Source organism: Terrapene carolina, unplaced genomic scaffold (assembly GCF_002925995.2).
Source record: "Terrapene carolina triunguis isolate 2854851 unplaced genomic scaffold, T_m_triunguis-2.0 Scaffold130, whole genome shotgun sequence".
NCBI lineage: Eukaryota > Metazoa > Chordata > Testudines > Emydidae > Terrapene > Terrapene triunguis.
The window spans coordinates 21,941,424-21,962,689 of record NW_020664481.1 but is presented as its reverse complement, the minus strand read 5'-3'; the positions used below and the strand labels follow the sequence as shown (position 1 = coordinate 21,962,689).

Below are 21,266 nucleotides of genomic sequence, written 5' to 3'. Positions count from 1 at the left end.
AAGGAGAGCTGAGTCCAATTCCTGCTCTTCTGCAGACTCCTTGAGTGACCTCACTTTGGACGAGTCATTTAGTCCTTCTGTGCCTCAGTTCTCCATCTGTAAAATGGGGGTGTTAGCACTGCCCTACCTCACTGGGTTGCTGTGAGGACTGAAGGTTGTTAGTTGCTTAGGCACGAGGGTAATGGGAGCCAGAGGTAGATAAGTTCACAGCTTTGCCCCCAGGCACTGCACATGAGTGGAGAACGCTGTGTATATTAATCAGACAGATCATTCATGGGCGCCTCCCACCCCCAGTGCTGAGATGAGAACTGCAATGCTACAGCCCTGTGTCCCTGGACCCCAGCATGCACAGAGTGCTGCTCTCCCATTTCCCACACATACAAAGAACCACGGCCACAAACAACTCTACCCCCATCTACAATTTCCCTCTTTTCAGACAAGAGCCTACGAGCGGCCGAGTTCCTCCCGTGCGGTACTGCTCACTCTGAGCTCCCGCTGAATCAATAGGAGTGGAAGGCACTCAGCACCTTGCCATGTGAGGTCTCTCGTCTCATGTCAGCCTCCTCTCTGCTCCTTCCCACAGTCTTGCTGGGGTTGGCAGGGGAGCTTTCTTCTCTGCCTCTCCTGTCATCTGGAGCACTCTCCCTGTAGTCCCCTCACATCTTCCTCTCTCCATCAGAGCCCTGATGGAGACATTTCTTTTCTCCCTGAGCCATCGTTTAAATCCCCTCTCTCTCTGGTTTTATTTAACTCTACGGCTTCCCTATTCCACACTGCAAAGACCTTTGGGATTCCTTGTGGGTACAGAAGGTGTTGTCTAAACTAAACTTACACTGTAAGTCGCTGAATCTGACACAGGGTGCTGCATGAAGTTACATGACATAACAGAGAGTGCTTTTCTTTACACATCTCCACCACATGCTAGCTGGCTCCTCTTTGGCAGGCTTAAACTCAGCAGCTGTACCTGAGAGCCTCTGAGCTGCGTGGGCAGTGACCAGAAAAACCCCATCTACTTCCTCTGTAGCCATTTTACAGAGGCCATTCAGGCGGGGGCAATATCCCCGAGAGAGAGGTGTTGTTTTTGTTTTTACCTAACACATTGTAGCAGGAACAGAATGTACCTGGTTAGGCTGCAGGGGAAACATAACTCCACATTCTCCCACTGATCTGTCCTTGGGACTTAATCTCCAATCTGTTATCGCAGCCCCGATCAAGCACTGGGAGTCAGCGATTCGGGTAACAGGCATTTTGATACCCCCTCAGGCTATTCTTTTCCACGACCAGCTCCGGGTGGTTCAAGCCAATTAGTTTTCCCCATGAGTAATTGATTAAGTGGCGGCCAGTTGGTTCGTTCTGGTTTCGCTGTGTATAAAGTCTCCATATGCGCCTGTGTGCCGCCTATAGTATCACAGCCTCTCCATCGCTTGACCAAGAGGGACCCAGGCAGAGAGAAGAGCAGGGATAAAATGGCGGAGTTGCCAGCCACAGAATTAACTGACTTGGCCCATGCCAATGGCAGGTTCACCATTAGCACCCTGATCAGCACCGAGGACAGCAGCAAACCTCACTATGGACAGCCTGATGCTGCCACCTGTGAGGCTACCCATCCCAGCCACCTCACCCACGGCAGCACTTTCTACATGAGGACCTTTGGCTACAACACAGTGGATGTTGTGCCGACTTATGAACATTATGCCAACACGAAGGTGGCGGGTGAAACCAATAAAGTTAGGCCCACGCTGGCAGAGCTACATTCTTTCTTGAAGGTAAGCTATGTAGAAGGACTGTCTCTAGCATCGATTTACTTGAGCAATGCTGTAGTTTGTGTGTAGCAAATACTCTTTCTGTACCTTATCTCTGTCCCTGCAGAAGAAACATAGACTTTGAAATGAGCCTTCTGCAAACACGGGTCATAGAAAGATTCGCTGAATAACTGTGAACCATGGGTGGAAATCGAGATCTGTTCTTAATCTATTTACTAACAAGCAACAAAGGTGAAATCTGATGCTTTAGGTCACTGCAAATGGTTCTCCAGCTCTATTGCGGGCAACCAACAACTTCTGAGTGCTGAGTGCCCTGTTTCCACCAGGAGAAAATGTTGGCCGTTGAGACTTAAATATCAGGCAGATGGATCAGCTCATGACTCCATCTGCTTATGTCACCATCCTGAGAGGTCAGAGGTAAATCACACAGGCGTATAGGATGAATATTGCTGTAAAATGCATATTCCCAAACTGAACATAAAACAAAGGTGTGGTAGGATTGTAACCTAACTACCCTCATGCTTTGCAATATTTTCACATCGATGACATTCTACTGCATATGAAGAGGAAGCCTGTCTGCTTTCCTATAATAACATGGACTTGCTTTCATCATGTTCACATACAGTGAAATCTGTCTGTCTCCAGCTTGGGAATCCGCCCCCTCCTTGGTCCAAAACATCCCATATCTGATGCTCTTCAGAGCATATTTTCCCACGAGGAGTGGCTAGGGAAGAATTGTAATGGCCAGGATGGGGATTGGGAGCGTCACCTGCATTCGGATGTATTTTTAAGTTATGCCAAGGGTGCCAAGAACATGTAGCTAGGTGTCCCCCTTTTTAGCATTTTTATAAACTCAAGTAAATAAAGAAAAGAAATGGCCTGACAGAGGACTTGCAAAACTCAGTTGCTTCCTAACAAAGTCAGGGCTGAGATCTTTGCCCATGAATCTGCCTCATAAATGGTGGTGTAGGGTTCTGTTTCCTTGTCCCGTCCTTTTCTTTCCTGGGGGATAAAAAGAATGCTGTTGAAGTCTCTCTGCACAGTTATGGTCATTTACCTTGACCTTGCAGCAAACAGAGGTATGCTTGTGGTTTTTAATTTTCAAGTGAAATTAGCGGTGCTGAAAGTTCCTGGCTTGATGGACCTAGAGACTCAAATCCTGTATTTATCCAGCAAACGGACTGACTATGGGCAGGGCACGTTTTCCCTAAACTGCCCCCACTATTGTACCCCTTACTTGGAGGGGGAAGAGGGCTCCATGGTCTGTAAAATCTCTGGCCTTACGGGTATCTATCTGCATCCCAACCCAGAACCCCCTTTTCTGTTGCCAAAGCTCTTAAGAAAGTAGTCATGGAGGTTCAGTAATTTCAAACAAGGTGTTTCAAGTTCTCTTACTCCAGCATGACACAGACTCAAGCAGTAAAAACTGCAGGGCTGTGTGACATGGTCAGTGCTCATCCTATTGCGAGTCACTCTGGTGTCGTGGTCTAGGTCACAGGCCTCCTCCATTGGGGTCTTTTGCTATCTCAGCATTCCATGGATGAGCTGAAGATGGACTCATTTCTCTGCAGCCTATAGTCAACAAGCTCCTGGGGCTCATTGAAACCTGCCATCATCTTGCCCCCGTGCCCGGAGATATTTGTGTTGTCCTTACGCTGCTGATGAAAGCTCCTTTTGAGGCGTCCTGTGAACAGTGTTTTTCCCATGCGTCCCACCACCTTTACTAAGAGCCGGGTTTTTAAAAGTATTTCAGCACCTAAAGATGCAAATAGCTGCTTATGGGGGATTTCAAAAGCACCTAGGCACCTAAATCCCACTGAAAACACTTGCATCTTTAAGCACCTAAATACCTTTAAAAAATCTGGTCTTTAGCCTCTATTCCCCATCTGTAAAATGAGGATAACAGCACTTCCCAGCCTCCCAGGATTGTATGAAGATAAATGCACTAAAAATTGTGAGGTACTCAGATCCCATAGTGATGAGGGCCATGTCAGGCCTTAAAACAGACAGATTGTGAAAATCTCACCCATAGTTCCTTATATTTTCACAGCACTGTACAAATATTAACTAATTGTGAAGCAAAAAACCCAAAGTCTCCACTCCCCAGATTTGCTACTACTGATGAAAACCACTATATACAAGCTAGGTATTATTGTGATTTGCAAGTTCTGATTTACGGTATTTTACGAAGAAACAAGAGTACATATCTACTTGTGTGGTGGTGTTATTCATTATTTGTATGATGATGGTGTGAACTGAAATCGGGGTCCCATTGTGCTCGGTGGTGTACAGACACCTAGTGAGAGACAGGTCCTGCCTGGCCAAATCTTGTTAGCACAACATTCCTGCTTACCTCTAGGATTAAAAATTTCAAATGGAGGGTTGAAAATTGACAAGTTCTAATATGTTCCCAGACATCTTCCTTTCTGTCCCACCTCTATGCCCTGTTGTGACTTGATTTCTCTCTGCTTTCTCAGTCGGACAATAGCCGTCTCCACAACCCAGTGTACGAACCCCAGAGGAGTAATGGCCTGAGTGACGAAACGACTGAGGAAGATGGTGGTGAGGGTGGGGAAAAGCCTCCAGGCGAGCCGGTCCGATTTGGATGGGTGAAAGGAGTGATGGTAAGGTTTTTTTGTTGCGTACAGACCAGAAGGAAGTGTAATGGGAGAGCTTGGGTCCTATGCTGGCAAAAATTCACGTATAGCCCGATCTTGCCACCTTCACTCTCCCCGAGTTGTAGATCACTCCTCAAGCCATTCCATTGACTTCAATGGAACCATGCACAGGGTAATGGCTTGGGTTTGAAAGTCAATGCAGAACTTTTCTTCTCCCTGGGTTCAATGTATAATCTAGCTTGTATTGGTGTGACAGATCGATGCAATCCTGATGCCTCATATGCCTAGTATAACCTGTTATATTAAGCCACATGATGGCCGGGAAGTTCAAACTTGACAAATGGCGGGTGCTGTAGGTAGGGAGGAAGGATGGTCCTGGGGCTAGGGGATCAGTCTAGGATCAATCTGGTTCAATCTTGTGTTCTGCTGCAGGCATTCTGTGTGTTACAGAGCCACCCCGTGCCTCAGTTTCTCACCTGTGAAATGGAGCTAATAGCACTTTACTTGCTGTGAGTTTAAGTACATTAAAGAGCGTGAGATGCTCGAACACTAGGGTGACAGGGCAAGTAGAAGACAGATTCAAAGGAAACATTTGAATAATTCTTGCACATGACTAGGTTCTAACCTGACTGCATCCACTGGGTGTCTTTGCAGCAAGCTCAGGGAGGTCTCTGCTCAAGGTGCCGAAAAAACAATCAAACAAATGGTTAGGAGGTGTAAAGAATGGGATGAGAAATCATACTGAAAATACGTTCATTTCATTATATGTCAATCAGATGCCCTGACCTGGAATACTGTTCAGTTCTGGTCACCCTATTTCAAGCAGCATTCAACAGAAAGAGTGAGGGGTGGGGCGGGTCAAAGACCGGTGATGAAATAATTAGGAGCATAAGAAGGCTTCCATATGAAGGGAGATTGAATTGGGTCTGTTATCTTAGCGATGAGACAGATCAGAGGGCTGTGATAAAAGTATACATAATAATGAATGGTCTAGAGATGGTAGATGAGACTTTTCTATTAACCCTTTCTAATAATTAAGGCTAGGTTTTAATCATGGGTACTTTTAGTGAAAGTCATGGATAGGTCATGGGCAGTAAACAAAAATTCACGGCCCATGATCTGTTCATGACTTTTACTATATACCCTTACTAAAACTTAGGGGAGGGGGTGGCTCAGGGGCGCAGCCTGGAGGGCACCATGGGTATTGGGGGGGTGCCATGGGTGCTGGGGGGGGTGCGGGTGCTCGGTGGGGGTGCAGCCTGGGGAAGCGCCGCGGGTGGTCAGGGGAGCTGCGGCCTGGGGGAGGTGCCAGGGGTTCTGGGGAAAGTGGGGCGCAGCCTGGGGGGACGTCTCAGGTGCTGGGGGGTAGCCTGGGGTGGTGCTGCAGGTGCTATGGGGGTGGGGTTGGCAGGGCTGGGGCAGGCTCCCTACCCAGCTCCTAGCTCCACATGCTGCCTCCGCTCCACCCCAAGCCCCGGTTCTTGAAGCTCCCATTGGCTGGGAACCGCGACCAATGGGAGCTGCGGGGGTGGTGTCTGTGGGCGGAGACAGCACGTGGAGCTGGGAGCTGAGGGAGGGGAGTTGCTGTCACCCTTCCAGGGAGCTCCCCCCAGGTAAGCACCGCCCTGCACCCCAATCCCCAGCCCTGAGCCCCCCCACACCCAAACTCCTGCTACGACTGGCCCAGGGGCTGCCCGAGCTGCTCAGGTGGCTTCCGGGCCAGCGGCACCAGGCTGCTGCAGAAGTCATGGAGGTCAGGGAATCTGTGACTTCCGTGACCTCCGTGACAAACTCGGAGCCTTACTAATAATACAAGAACAAAAGGAACATTCAGCAAAATGGAAAAGTGACATTCAAAAAACAATACAAATAAATGTTTTTTGTTTTTTTTTAAACACAGAATGCACAATGAGCCTGTGGAACTCATTGCCACAAGGTATCAGAGGTAGCGCCTCCAGGTAGAGAGGAAGGATGGTCCTGTGCTCAAGGCATTAGCCTGGCCCCTGAGAGACTCAGGTTCAATCCTCTGCCCCACCACAGACTTCCTGTGTGATTTTGGAGAAGTCACTTAGGCTACATCTACACCTCAAGCTAGGGGTGTGATTCCCCTGCTTGTGTACGTGTCTTTGCGCTAGCTCTCCTCAAGCTGGTGTGAGTATAAATAGCAGTGCAGCTGCGGTATCATGTGTGGTAGAGGCAGTGAAGACACGGAGGAGCCATGCCGAGTACAGACCGAGTACAGACCCACCAGCTTCAGGTTCATAGATTTCAAGACCAACTGGGGCCATTGTGCTCATATAGTCTGAACGCCTGTATAACAAAGGCCAAAGAACGTCTATAAAATAATTATAGAATCATAGAATATCAGGGTTGGAAGGGACCTCAGGAGGTTATCTAGTCCAACCCCCTGCTCAAAGCAGGACCAATCCCCAGACAGATCCCTAAATGGCCCCCTCCAGGATTGAATTTACAACCCTGAGTTTAGCAGGCCAATGCTCAAACCACTGAGCTATCCCTCCCCCAAAGGAACAGTGACCTGTTTCTGCCTGGTTTTGAACCAGTGACGTTTCGTGTGTTAGGTGAACATGATCACCACTACACTACAGGAACTTTTTTTTTTCTTCCCTACATCAGATATTTTAGAAAACACATCCAATCTTCATTTTAAAATGGCCAGTGAAGGAAAATCCACCAGGCCCCAAGTACATTGTTCCAACGATTAATGACCACCACTCTTAAAAACGTACGCCTTATTTCTCAGTCTGAATGCTTGGCTGGGTGGGTATGCGCTCTGCACAGCTCAGCTGTGTTGCCGCTACCAGGGCTACCGTGGCTACATTGCTACGTATACTCGAGCTTGCGTGAGGACGTGTGCGTGAGCAGGGAAGTCCCACCCCGAGCTTCATCTCTCTGTGCCTGTGTTCCCCAACTGTAACGGGCAGATAATAGCAATAGGCCTGGCCTACCTCAGAGCGGTGTTGTGAGAGTAAATATACTGAAAGATTGTGATGTGCTCAGCTATGGCCCCGGGGGTCACAGAACTACCGAACACAGACAGATCACTGAGGCCGAGAGTTTAGCAGGATTCCGAACAGTGTTGCCAAGTGGACAGGGCACTGGACTAGGATTCATGAGACCTGGGCTCCATTCCCGGCTTTGTTGCTGGGAGGCTGGGAGCAAGTCACGCCCCTGCCCTGTGCCTCAGTTTTCCCATCTGTAAAATGGGAGATGATGATCCTGGCCTTCTTTGCAAAACTCTTTGAGATCTACTGATGAAAAGTGCTAGATAAGAGCTAGACGTTGACATGGATAACACGGACACCACAGAGTTGCAATAGGAAGGATTAAAAAACTTCTAGAAGGGAAATGAAGCCTCACGCTTCAGGGCTTAAACCAGCCTCTGACTGATGAGGTTAGGAGGAAAACTTCCTGTGGGCAGGTCACTCCACTTCATGGGGCTCAAGCATTTGGCACTGGCCACTATTGCGGATCGGATATTGAACTTGAGAACCATGGGTCTGAGCTGGCAATTCTGCCGTTTCGCTATTCACGCGTACGGTCAACTGTGCAGATGATCACATGAGATTAACGTTGCTGTTTTCCTTCTAGATCCGATGCATGCTGAACATCTGGGGTGTGATTCTCTATTTGCGATTGCCCTGGATCACTGCACAGGCAGGAATTGGTAGGTGCAGCTCCATTCTCTATAGTTACCAGCAACAATGATAGTTTTTATATAATTTGTCTCATTGTAAGCCCTGACAGAGCGCTTGGCACTATTCAAGACACAATGAAAACAGTCTCTCCCTTCCCCGATATCCTTAGGCCCAATTTTTAAAGGTGTCCAGGGGTTGCTGCGCCCTCATTGCAAAGCCTAACTGATTTAGGAGCCTAAATCTCATTTTCTAACAGTATTTAGGCACTTAGGAGCCCAAATCCCATTGACTGAGGGATTTAGTTCCTAAATCTTTTTTGAAAATAAGACATAGACTCCTAAATGTGTTAGTTGTTGCAACACTTAGCTCAGCAACAACTAAATACTTTTAAAAATCTGGGCTTTGGTGTCTCTGGGGCAGCAATGGAGAAGATGGGGTAGGGATATAGACAGAGGCAGATGCAATATAGAAATTGGGCTCAGAAGAGGACAAGGTCCCTTATAGACATCCTGGAAGAAGTGGGTTGAGGGGAAGGGTGACTTTATGGATCAATGTACGGGGTGCCAAGGAAAAGGGTCAGAGACGGTGGTATTGCTTTCTTCACCAGGCAACAAAGTGCAACTAATTCCTCTTCTCTGCAGCGCTCACATGGCTGATTATCTTCATGTCTGTGACGGTGACGAGCATCACAGGCTTGTCCATCTCTGCCATCTCTACCAATGGCAAAGTGAAATCAGGTAGTGTTTGGCTCCCATTTTCCTTTTGAGGGCTCTCATCGCCCACCGTACACTCCCGCTCCCGCCGAGTCCCTCGCATTCTGGTACTTTACATACTGTGCTTGGATACAGCTCTGGTAAATGCCACTGAAAAGAGAGATGGAAAAGACCTCTTAGGCTATGTAGTGTCACCCTCATCTCTCTGCCCAGTACGGGACTATTCCCTATATAGTGCTTGATGCATCTCAAGAAAGTTTGGGGGCTCTGCTTACCAAAAGATTGAGCTTTCAGTAGGACCGTGGGCAAAATACCTGGATGTATTAATAGGGGAATATCGAGCAGGATCAGGGAGTAGATATTACCTCTGCATACATCAGAGGGGAGACCACTGCTGGAATACGATGTCCGGTTTTGATGTCCATACTCTCAAAAAGATGTTAAAAAACTGGAGAGGGCTCAGAGAAGAGCTTCAAGAATTCATTTGTGGGCTGCAAAACATGCCTTATAGTGAGAGACTTAAGGAGCTTGATCAATTTAGCTTATCAAAGAGGAGGTTAAAAGGTGATTTAATCATGGCCTATAAGTACTTACAGGGGAGAAGATATCTGACATGAGGGGGCTCTTTAGTCTAACAGGCGAAGGCATAACAACATCCCAGAACTGGAAGCTGAAGTCAGCAAAGCTCAAACTGGAAATAAGAGGCCACTTTTCAACAGTGATGGTGACTAACCATTAGAGCAGCTCACCAAGAGATGTGGTGGATTCTCCGTCACTTGGAATCTTTAAGTCAAAACTGGATGCCTTTCTAAAGGATACGCTGTAGTTCAACCACAAGTTACTGGGTTCAGGATTGATTCAGGAATCACTGGGTCAAACCAGGGGCGCAACCGGAATTTTCCTAAGGAGGGAGCTCTGGTTCCTTAATAAGTAGCAGAGGTCACGTTCCAAAAGGCATGCGTTCCCCCCTTCGCATTTCCAAGCACCACATATAGATCCTCACCAAGCCGCCATCTCTCCTTCTGGAGGCAGTGTGAGGAGATGAGGACTTGGGACCCTGGGAAGCCAGGAGCTGGGAATGGGGGCAATCTCTCTGGTGTGAGGGGAGAGGTCCTGGCTGGCCCTGGTCTCTCCTGTGAGAGGGGAGGGGGAAGAGGTCCCAGCTGGCACCAGTCTCTTTCGGCAGGCCCCGGAATCCCCAGACCCAGCTCCCTGCTTCCCAGAACTCTGGGCCGCCATCTCCTCAAGCTACCTCCTCCATCTCTTCTGCTTCCGGGCCCACTCTGGCAGGAGAGAGAGCAGCTCAGCAAGGACATTCCCATGACTTGTAGTGGAGTCTCTGGCCAAGGGGGGCAGTCCAGGCTGAACCTGAAATATGAATTCTCTGACGTGTTAAATAAAGGTTCAGTCTGTTTTTGTGTTATCAACACCTAATTCCCTCATGCCAATTTCTCAAGAGTTTGCTCTTGTCTAGTTCTAAGTCTCCCTTCAAACTCTTCCTTCTCCTAGGCAGGGATTCTTTAGGAGCACAAAAACAACAAGGAGTCCGGTGGCACCTTAAACTAACAGATTTATTTGGACATAAGCTTTCGTGGGTAAAAAACCTCACTTTTTCAGTGGCATCTGATTCAGTGGTTTTTTTACCCACGAAAGCTTATGCCCAAATAAATCTGTTAGTCTTTAAGGTGCCACCGGACTCCTTGTTGTTTTTGTTGATACAGACTAACACGGCTACCTGCTTAAGATAAAGGAAGCAAAGTACAGACAACGATTCATGGGACTCTGGGTAGCGGTATAGACCACCAAATCCTGAAGAGAAGGCGGGCAAGGGTCTTAGAACAAGGCAAGAATCAGGGGAAAACATAGATGCCAAGGCAAAGGCCGATATGCTTAATAGCTATTGGGCTTCAGTCCATAAAAAGGAATAATAGTTAATGTGGAAGTAAGACAAGGCAGGATCTGGGACGAGAACTGGTTAATCATCACTGGACTGTTTTCAGAGAAGCACACAATTAATGCTTTTTTAAATTAGAGATGGGCCTGACCCAAACCCCAGATCCAGACTTGCCTGAACTTTGATGTTCAGATCCTGATAAATGGCCTTGTAAAATGTTGAGCCTCTTTTCCTGTCTCCCTGTGTCATTGTCACTCACCACACATACAGTGCATGGATGTAGGTAGGTGTCTGCCACACAGGCCGTAGCGTCCTACTTGTCATTAGTTTGTGCGGAGGACAAAGAGTCATTAAGGGCATATTGTCTGGTTCGTGAATATCTGTGATCACCTCAGGTACTGCAATGTTGATCCTGCATGTGAAGTATTTAAACAATGGAATGTTTCTGGGATGTGTTAGGTGGCACCTATTTCCTTATCTCAAGAAGCCTCGGTCCAGAGCTGGGTGGTTCCATCGGTCTCATATTTGCCTTTGCGAATGCCGTGGCGGTGGCCATGCACACGGTGGGCTTTGCGGAAACTGTGCGCGATCTGCTCCAGGTAAGGAATCAGAGTTGTTTCATGGTGGCCACCCCCCCTCCCCCTCCTCCCCCCGATCTCATGCGCAAGGACTTGAACCATGTCAACATTTAAGTCCTTCTTAAAGGCCAACTTCTGCCATGCTGCCAACAGTGAACAGTTGTACAAAAAAATCTGTATTTGTTCTTTCTCTTTCCCCTCAACTTGTCTGTCATTAAACTTTTTGTTCTTTACATGCCATTGCGTGTGCATTAATTATAAGCAAATTAATAATCAATAGTTGACACATGATTGGTAATTAATCACCTATAGCCACTGATTAGTTATCAATACTCAAATCAATAACCAACAATTAATAATCAACAGCAATCAATAACCATGGAAATCATGCTAATTAGAGATGACAATGACCTAGTTGCTTTTCCACTCCACATGTTTCCCAGTTCAGGCTTGTTCCATACAGCCTGCTCCTGCCTGGTTTGAAACTGGAAATTGTTTTTTTAATTATTAATTTGTTTTAAAGATCATTTTAAAGCTGTTTATTTAGGAAGTATAAATAACTTTACAGATCCATACCATAAACACACCCAAAATGATACAGACCCATCCATTCATGCAGTGCTCTATGGAACTTGGGTAAGACGCAGCCTCGGCATTGAAGAACTCACACTCAATAGTATGGCCATAATGTTTTAATGTAAAATAAAAGTCTAGAAAAATGCCTGGCAGACCAGATTTAAGGTAACCGCCAACTGAAATGACTTAGCTGGTTGAATGTTGGTGCAAAAGAATGATGGTTTTATAGGCCCCTTCGTTCTCTATTGGTTTTTAATAAGAAGAGGCATTTAAAAGTACATCAAGACAGAGGGAAGTGAAGGAATCGGATGCTGTCTGTATGGTTAGGGTCAACTCTGCCATCAGCTTCCAGAACTGCAGACTGCTGACTTGGGCTTCCTTTCCCAGGAACATAACTCGCCCATTGTAGACCCCACAAATGACATCCGCATCATCGGGGTCATCACAGTGACAGTGCTACTTGGGATTTCCTTGGCCGGAATGGAGTGGGAAGCAAAGGTAACGGTCTCAATTGTTAGGATGAACCTAGGAATTTCCATACTACAACACATCCATGGTCCAGCTAGCCCAGTATCCTGCCTCCAACAGCAGCCAATACCAGTTGCTTCAGGGAATAGTGGAGCCATACCCTCCCTCCAATAATGCACCTAACTGCAAGGTTCTTACCACCAGGAAAATTCTTCCTGACCCTTCCTGATGATTGGTTTTTGCCCTGCAGCTTAAACATTGTCAGCCCAGATATAATTTTCTTCTGACTGTTGAAAGTGCAGAATCTGTTCTCATTCATACGAATATCCAAATCTCTCTTGAATCTTATCACCGCGTTTGCCTCAATGCTGTCCTTTGTCTGGCTCATTTGCTCAGATGCTGCTATTTGCCTCCTTTAACTAGCCACAGAAGTCTGCTGGCCAAGGAACAGACAAACACAGACTCCAGGTTTATGCTGCATCTTGTAATACAGGTCTAGCCAGACCTGATGCTTAGCTCAGCCTGTTAGGTTGGATGAGATCCATCTGTCCCCAAGTTTAGGAGGGGCGGGAAGCATGGTACGGAGGAGAGGTTGGGTCGCTCCTTTGCACCAACTAGCATTAGGGTATAAGCAGCATTGCAGCTTGGGAGGAATGCACAGGTTACTTACCCTGACCTACTCGTCACAAGGGCAGAATGTTGCTTCAGGGGGGCCTGTTTGCAGCTTCCCCGTTGGAAGATGGGTGAAACTTCCTTAGGAGTTGCCCGCCTGTACTTTTCACTCCTCCCCTTTGTACAGCGTTTGCAGCAGGTACTCAGCCAGCAGATTGTTCAGCTGGATTCTTTTGGTCTCTCAGGCACAGGTGCTGTTCTTCATAGTCATCATGATTTCCTTTGTAAATTACGTAGTGGGGACGGTGATTCCAGCCTCCGAGGAGAAGCAGGCAAAAGGCTTCTTCAGTTACCGAGGTAGGTTCCAGCGGTGGCTAAAGGCAGGAGTTTGGGGGGAACTCTTACTAATTCTCATGGATGGCTGGGAGAGCCGGCATGAATGACTGAGATTTGCAAATAAACAGTGAAAAGGGAAGACAAACACGTCCTCTAATGGAAGAGGAAGGATGGTTCAGTGGTTAGGGAGGCAGCCTGGGACTAGGGAGGCTCAGGTTCAAATTCTTGCTCGGCATCAGACTTCCTGTGTGATCTCATGCAACTTGTCTCTGTGCCTCAATCCCCACCTGTACAATGGGGATAATAGAACTTCCCTACCTCCCAGGGGGGTTGTGAGGACAAAGACATTAAAAGATTGTGAGGCATTTGGGTACTAAGGTGGTGGGGGGCAGATAAGCATATACGCTGGCTAGAATGCATTTTCAGTCAGTTTACTGTGTCAACTGGAGTTTAGTTCTAATGATTATGGTGGAATGGGAACAAAACCACAGTTAAGGTTGCACCAGAGTTTTCTGTTCCACAGGACTCTTAATTATGATAATGTGCGAGTAAATGTTCTCCGGTACATGTCACAAAACGAGGAAGACTTGGTGCTCGGAGATCTCACCATAATCTCCGCTGTTCCATTTCGGTGGAGAGGGCCTGGTTAGTTTTGTGTGGATTATATGGCTTTTGGATCATAGAATCATAGAATATCAGGGTTGGAAGGGATCTCAGGAGGTCATCTAGTCCAATCCCCTGCTCAAAGCAGGACCAATACCCTACTAAATCATCCCAGTCAGGGCTTTGTTCTACTGTACCAGCATGATTATGGTTTATTGACAAATGTAGGTGAATGCTCTAGTACAGTGCTGAACTGAACGTTTCCATACGGTCACTTTGTTCTCAAGGTCCTGGCAGTTAGTCGATAGTAGGGCAGCATGCAACAGAAATGTATCTTGTTCAGCTCTGTTACGTGCCTGCAAGGAAAACACCCTCTCATGTTAAGCGCCCGCTCTGGCCTGCTTGTTCGGAGTAAGAGCGGTGCGGTAACGACTAAGGCTTCCGGGGAGACAATGACACTTTCCTGGTTGATCATCTGAACATTTGCAAGATGCTGGAGGCCCATAAGGATCTACATCCAGGGACAGAGAGGTGAATGCTCCTGCAGTGTGGATGAGATGGACCCAGCCCGTGTGGCAGGGGACCCAGCCCAGTACGTGTTTCAGCCCAGGACTGTGCAAACCACTTTGGCTGAGTGAAGAGTGGGAGACCATTGGGACCCTAGAGTTTTTGTGGGTGCCATTTACCAAGCATGCAAGTACTGCATGAGCCTCATTTTCATAGGTGCTCAGCATTCACCGATCCCATTGATTTCACCCCTGGGGATAAAATATGCTGGCATTTGTCTTAATTACCATTTGCTCTTTGACATAAGAAGGATCAAAATGAATCGGCTGAACGTGGCTATTTGTCACTGTCACACAGAACGCCCATTTATTGCCAGGGAAAGGGCTTATCTCTGAGAGAGCTCGATGGATCAATGGATGAAACCATCGTGATAAGGCTGCGATGAAATGCTTCTCTTTCAGTTAGTGAGTTACGCCATTCCTGCTGGAATCATTCTAATCCCCTGGAGCAAAATCTCCAGACAGGCAGTGGCCGAATAATTTTTTATACCAAGAAGCATCTTTAATTTGGATTCCGCCCTGTCCACTTTAAGGCCCGACCCTATAACAGATTGAGGGGTAAAAATAGCAAACAAGAAATTAGCTCATGACGCATCCTTTCCCAGCCCTCCTTAGACTTTGTGTGGTCTGTGTAGACCTTGATTTCGCAATCAGATTGGCATGGACAGATCCATACACCTGAGCAGGAACCCAGGCCCAAATTTGTAAACGTATTTAGGCACTTTTGAAAATGGAATGTAACCCTCTAAATCACTTAGGCCTTGCTTTTAAATACCTTTAAAAAACTGGACATGTGTAGGCAAACCCACTGATCTGCTTGCAAAATCAGAGTCTTAGACTGTAAACCCGGATCTAACTTTATGACAAGAAAGCACCTAGCACGTTTTAGGGTGCCGTATAAATAACAGTAGAACGCTGCAAGGTTGCCCCCAATAGCAGTTTGAAACACTGCAGCTACTGTTTCAACCATTGCCTTTAAAATGAAAGAAACGTGATTAAAATGATCTAGTAGATTGATAGAAAAATATTTTTTTCCTCCAGCTGATATTTTTGCTCAGAACTTTGTGCCAAATTGGCGCGGACCAGATGGCACCTTCTTTGGTTTGTTTTCCATTTTCTTTCCATCAGCGACTGGCATCTTGGCTGGAGCCAACATTTCAGGTGATTTGAAGGTAGGTTTTTACCACTCCTGGCCAATACAGCATCATAAGGCAAGCGGCACAGGTTGTGTGCTATAGGCAGGAATGAAGTTGTGTTAATCAAGCTCTTTGTGTCAGAAACGGGCAAACTCCAGAGTCGGCAAAACTTCCTTGATTGGCTTTTGATTTTGTAAATCCAAGAGCAGGCCTGGTTTGGATCCAGGCAGCGGCGGCTCCAGGCACCAGCGCTCCAAGCCCGTGCGTGGGGCGGCAAGCCGCGGGGGGCGTCCTGCCGGTTCCTGCGAGGGCGGCAGTCAGGCTGCCTTCGGCGGCATGCCTGCGGGAGGTCCGCCGGTCCCACAGATTCGGCGGCGGGTACGCCGAAGCCACGGGACCGGCGGAACTCCCACAGGCACGCCGCCGAAGGCTGCCTGACTGCCGTGCTTGGGACGGCAAAAAAACTAGAGTCGCCCCTGGATCCAGGTCCCGCTTTACTTGGATAATTTTTTGGTCTATCTCTGTTTTAGAGCTGGCCAAAATATTTTTATTTTCAAAACATTTTATAAAATTTTGAAAGAACAGTAAAAATAATTAAAAAAAAACCCAGATGTTTTATTCGTTTTTTGAGCGGTGATGGAACTGGTTGTCGTTTTTAAAGTTTTAACACAGAAGTCCAAGAAATGTTCATGGATATATATGTTTTACTGCATTTCCAACTAGCTCTGCTCAGTAGGTTCTTAGATCCTGATCCTGCTCTATATTGGTGGCACCCATCACCCATATAGAGGCCCAGTTACATTAGCTCAGGGGTCCAATGCCCAAAGCCTCTTGCAGGATTGAGGCATTAGATTGCACAGTGATGGATGCACTACAAGACTCTACATAGAATAGAATTAATACTGGGCTACCTACATTTATTGCACAGGAACGGTTGAACTGATTTGGATAAATCAGTTTTCCAAGCAATAAATTGAACTATTTTTGAGGTTAGGGAAAGTTTGGTAAGCTTTGTTTCTTCAGTTCCACAGGACTCTGCCCTTCCTGTCTGGGGTATGAGTGCCAAAATCATGTGAGGAAGACTGTTCTTGCAGAAGTGTTGAGCTAGCTGCAAATTAGAAATGACTGGAAATCTCTCCCAAGAGCTTGGGCTCAGGAGAGTCCCAGCTCATTTTGCATCCCAAAGAAATGTCAGATAGTTTGGCTGTAAGCATCTGAATCGAATCAGTTATAGATGGGCCCAGCGTGCCGATTTGGACTGGCACGCCAAACACTCCGGAGTTTGGATCCAAGGGTTTGGGTTGCATGATACATGGAATCCCAGCCCTTCTGAAAGAGCTTATTAAAGACAAGACCAACAAACTATAGACACCAACAAACTATAGACACAAACAAACAGGCTTCTGCACAGCCCACCTCCCAACTTTGTCTTCCTTATTCACGAGGGATCACACCCTCCCTTGTAATGACATGTTTATAAAGTTCAAGTTTAGGGCCATTTCTGGCACCTTGGATTCTTATGAGGTTTGTCCAGCCTGACAGCTGGTTAGTTGATTTTATAGCTCCTATCTTGTCCCTGAGGCTTTACCTTACTTTAAACCTTAGTTCCTCCTGTACCACTGACACATTGGGCAGTCCGGTTCCTCTACTGATCAGAGTCACTCGCTAGTTGTGATACTTCTTCCCAGATGAGGCCAGTGCATGCGATATCCTCTGTCACTGTCACTTTAATTAAATGTAGATTAAAACAACATTCCGTGCGACACACTCTGAGATTTCCAACACACCAGCCCATCAATCCCACTTCACCTCCAAACATCTAGCACCGAAAGTGGGCTTTGCAGAGTGCCCAGCAGGTTAAGAAATCCAGACTCTGGACAGTGCAGGTATCAGGTTGAAAGCTGTCGTGCGGTTTTTGAGTATCTCGGAGTGTTTTCTCTTCTTTATAGCTACAAAAATGAAAGGTAATTTTGTGGTGCCTATGGAATGCTGCTGTGTAACTGTGTGGTTGCCTTGCTTAGGATCCAGCCATAGCCATTCCCAAAGGCACGCTGATGGCTATATTCTGGACTACAATATCCTATCTGGCTATTTCTGCTTCAATTGGTAAGTAACATGCATAGACTTAATCAGTGGCAGTGGTGGGGAAGTGACATATGATGAAATGTCCATGGTTAATTACATGCTTTCATGTTCATTAGGGACGGGGCAATTCCCAGTTATCAGGAATCCTGGGACACAGGGCACTTTGATTCAGTCTGGCTCAGATATCCATTCTGATTCTGGGTACCAGCAGGGGTACAGAGTAGAGGGGAGTTAAACAGTCAAAAAACAGACTAATAAAATTATAGTTTGATGATTTTTAAAAAAAATCTCATGATTTTTTGAGATCTGACTCAGGAATTTTGACCTCTTGAGGTTGGCAACACTGTAAGTGTCTCCAAAGAATTCAACCCAGGTTTGACAGTGGGCCCAGTATGTACTATCCATGGCACGGAACCATGGGAGCTTTAGTTAGCGCTGGGTGGATGCCTGTGCAGCGTGGACATGTCTGATACAGCTGAAAGTTACTTTAAAAACAAAACCTAGTACAAGTTAATTTCAGGAGCAGCCAGAAACTTGGGACACTGGGCAAAATGAATGGGCAGTCTGTGATAGCCGCCATCTTGGTTGGCACATTGGAGATTGGAGGCCGCTGGTTCAGAGGGGAACGCATAAGCGGATACAGCTTGAGCTAAAGCTCTCTAAATGGAGACTGTGACAGACTTATCTCCTCTGTGGATCAGGCACCTGTAAGACACACTCAATAGTGGGTTACAATTACACAGGGACCTTTGTTAAAGCACATCTGGGCATCATGCATCGTATTGGAAAAGACAGATGGGAAGTGAATGGGAACTGCTTCCTCCTAGGTGCCTGTGTGGTACGTGATGCCTCTGGGAGCCTGAATGACTCCATCCCTGCTGGCTCTCCGGGCTGCGAAGGACTTGCTTGTGACTACGGGTGGAACTTCACGGACTGTGCTCAGAAACAGAGCTGTCACTATGGACTCAGCAATTATTACCAGGTACTGTCACTCTGGTGCTCTCCGCAGTGTGGCTTAGAAGGCTCAAGCTGGGTTGGTCACTTTGGCCTAGGGTGCGGGAAATCATAAGATATCCATTAATGATCTGAAGGATGGTGTGAATTGCACCCTCAGCAAGTTTGCAGATGACACTAAACTGGGAGGAGTGGTAGATACGCTGGAGGGTAGGGATAGGATACAGAGGGACCTAGACAAATTAGAGGATTGGGCCAAAAGAACAAGGACAAGTGCAGAGTCCTGCACTTAGGACAGAAGAATCCCATGCACTGCTACAGACTAGGGACCGAGTGGCTAGGCAGCAGTTCTGCAGAAAAGGACCTAGGGGTTACAGTGGACGAGAAGCTGGATATGAGTCAACAGTGTGCCCTTGTTGCCAAGAAGGCTAATGGCATTTTGGGCTGTATTAGTAGGGGCATTGCCAGCAGATCAAGGGATGTGATCATTCTCCTCTATTCGGCATTGGTGGGGCGTCATCTGGAGTACTGTGTCCAGTTTTGGGCCCCACATTACAAGAAGGATGTGGAAAAATTGGAGAGTCCAGTGGAGGGCAACAAAAACTATTAGGGGGCTAGAGCACATGACTTATGAGGAGAGGCTGAGGGAACTGGGCTTGTTTAGTCTACAGAAGAGAAGAGTGAGGGGGGATTTGATAACAGCTTTCAACTACCTAAAAGGGGGTTCCAAAGAGGATGGATCTAGGCTGTTCTCAGTAGTGGCAGATGACAGAACAAGGAGCAATGGTCTCAAGTTGCAGTGGGCGAGGTTTAGGTTGGATATTAAGAAAAACTTTTTCACTAGGAGGGTGGTGAAGCACTGGAATGGGTTCCCTAGGGAGATGGTGGAATCTCCTTCCGCAGAGATTTTTAAGGCTCGGCTTGACAAAGCCCTGTCTGGGATGATTTAGTTGGTGTTGGTCCTGCTTTGAGCAGGGAGTTGGACTAGATGACCTCCTGAGGTCTCTCCCTGCCCTGATATTCTATGATTCTATTATAAGATTTCCATGGCTGGTGGTTCTCACCCTCTTCCTGCCCCAGTTCCTTTGCTGTACTCAGTTAGGTCTGCATTAGCGCCCCTCAGAGCGGAAATATTAGCCACACCCCAATGCAGCCAGTAGCCACTGAGGGTGATAGGACAGTTACCTGAATTGCTGCTTTCTCTCTTTTAAAAAAGTAACTTGCAACAAATGAGGAAAGGGTCCTACAGATAATGGGCTCTTTCTCCACGCCACCCTGATTCATTCCCAGAGCATCCTGTGACATGAACAAGGTGGGGCTCTGTGGGGGAAAAATAGCATGTGACCGTGTAATTAACGACTGTATTATAATGCATATGCACTAGAGGGCTGAGTTAAGGTTGCACAGGCAGCCTGAATACTGGCACTTCCTACCTTCTGAGTGCTTGACTTTGCAATCTTATTAAGGTTCTTTTGGCGTAGGGTGTTTTTGGCTGTAATAAGCTGTGCTCTGAGGAGCTCTGAGTGGTGGCTGTCAGAGTCTGAAGCTTCCAGGGGGAGGAGCCCAGGCTCTTAGATCACTCCAGCATCACCCTCGCCTATCTCCTCCTGTTTTTTCTGTAGAGTATGAGCATGGTATCTGGATTTGCCCCCCTGATCACGGCTGGAATCTTCGGGGCCACCCTCTCTTCTGCTTTGGCCTGCCTGGTCTCAGCACCCAAAGTCTTCCAGGTGAGATAGTGGCATGCTCAGGGGACCACGAAAACATCTGCAGTGTTGTCTTTCGTGTATACAGTAAACATGAGTCCACAGCAAGCTAGCAGGTCACTGGCATTTCAGAGCCGTAATTACAGGCCGAGTCTCCACCACGCGTAGGCACTGTGAGTTCTATAACAAGCTGAATAACCACCGTGGTTGGGCCTCACAATGCATCACTGGTAGGGTGACCAGATAGCAACCGTGAAAAAACAGGACGGGGGTGGGGGGCAATAGGCGCCTATATAAGAAAAAGTCCCCAAAACGGGACTGTCCCTATAAAAACCGGACATCTGGTCACCCTAATCACTGGGAATTACCAGCTTTCTGGACAGAGTCTTTAATCTGATACTCTTGATGCTTCTGGGGTTTTTGCCTGGAGCTTTGTTCCACCTGATCCCATCATGCAGTGCAGCCCACGAGCTGGGGGATATGCAGGTTGCTACTTTTTCATGCTGGCCCCTTGGCTTTGCTCCTAGTGGCTAATCCTAATGGGACAGATTCTGTCCTCAGTCACTCCCACGCAGCTTCTTTCCTTTCAGTGGGCTTGTGAGAGTAGCAAGGAGGCAGAATATGGCCCATTGCTTTTGTTCATGTTATGAATTAAGATAATTAAGGTGACATCTCCTGCCCTTTCCATAGGGCCAGCCGTGGTGGCAATGCCCCATCGGGTAGGGTTGTTACCACTGATATTGGGATGCAAGTCAGAGTTATTACAGTTAGCGTTTCCAAAGCGAAGGGGACCTGATAGCAGGAACGGGCAAACTGGTTCTAAAAATATATCAGCCCTCTAGGGCAGTGTTTCTCAAACTGGGGTCGCCGCTTGTGTAGGGAAAGTCCCTGGCGGGCCGGGCCGGTTTGTTTACCTGCCCCGTCCGCAGGTCTGGCCAATCACGGTTCCCACTGGCCGCGGTTTGCCGCTGCAGGCCAATGGGAGCTGCTGGAAGCGGCGGC

General features: G+C 47.3%; 1 protein-coding gene across 1 annotated transcript in view; it reads left to right on the top strand.

Annotated features, from left to right (window-relative positions):
• Positions 1-1,466: 1,466 nt before the first annotated feature.
• Positions 1,467-21,266, top strand: part of SLC12A3 (solute carrier family 12 member 3) — a 45,575-nt gene continuing 25,775 nt past the window's right edge. The window contains exons 1-12 of the mRNA XM_026652763.1: positions 1,467-1,766; positions 4,241-4,387; positions 7,991-8,066; positions 8,679-8,774; positions 11,104-11,243; positions 12,186-12,296; positions 13,124-13,235; positions 15,425-15,555; positions 17,541-17,625; positions 18,432-18,586; positions 20,181-20,288; positions 20,855-20,861. Of these exons, the coding sequence (XP_026508548.1) occupies positions 1,467-1,766; positions 4,241-4,387; positions 7,991-8,066; positions 8,679-8,774; positions 11,104-11,243; positions 12,186-12,296; positions 13,124-13,235; positions 15,425-15,555; positions 17,541-17,625; positions 18,432-18,586; positions 20,181-20,288; positions 20,855-20,861 (1,468 nt within the window). The remainder of the gene's footprint in view (positions 1,767-4,240; positions 4,388-7,990; positions 8,067-8,678; positions 8,775-11,103; positions 11,244-12,185; positions 12,297-13,123; positions 13,236-15,424; positions 15,556-17,540; positions 17,626-18,431; positions 18,587-20,180; positions 20,289-20,854; positions 20,862-21,266) is intronic.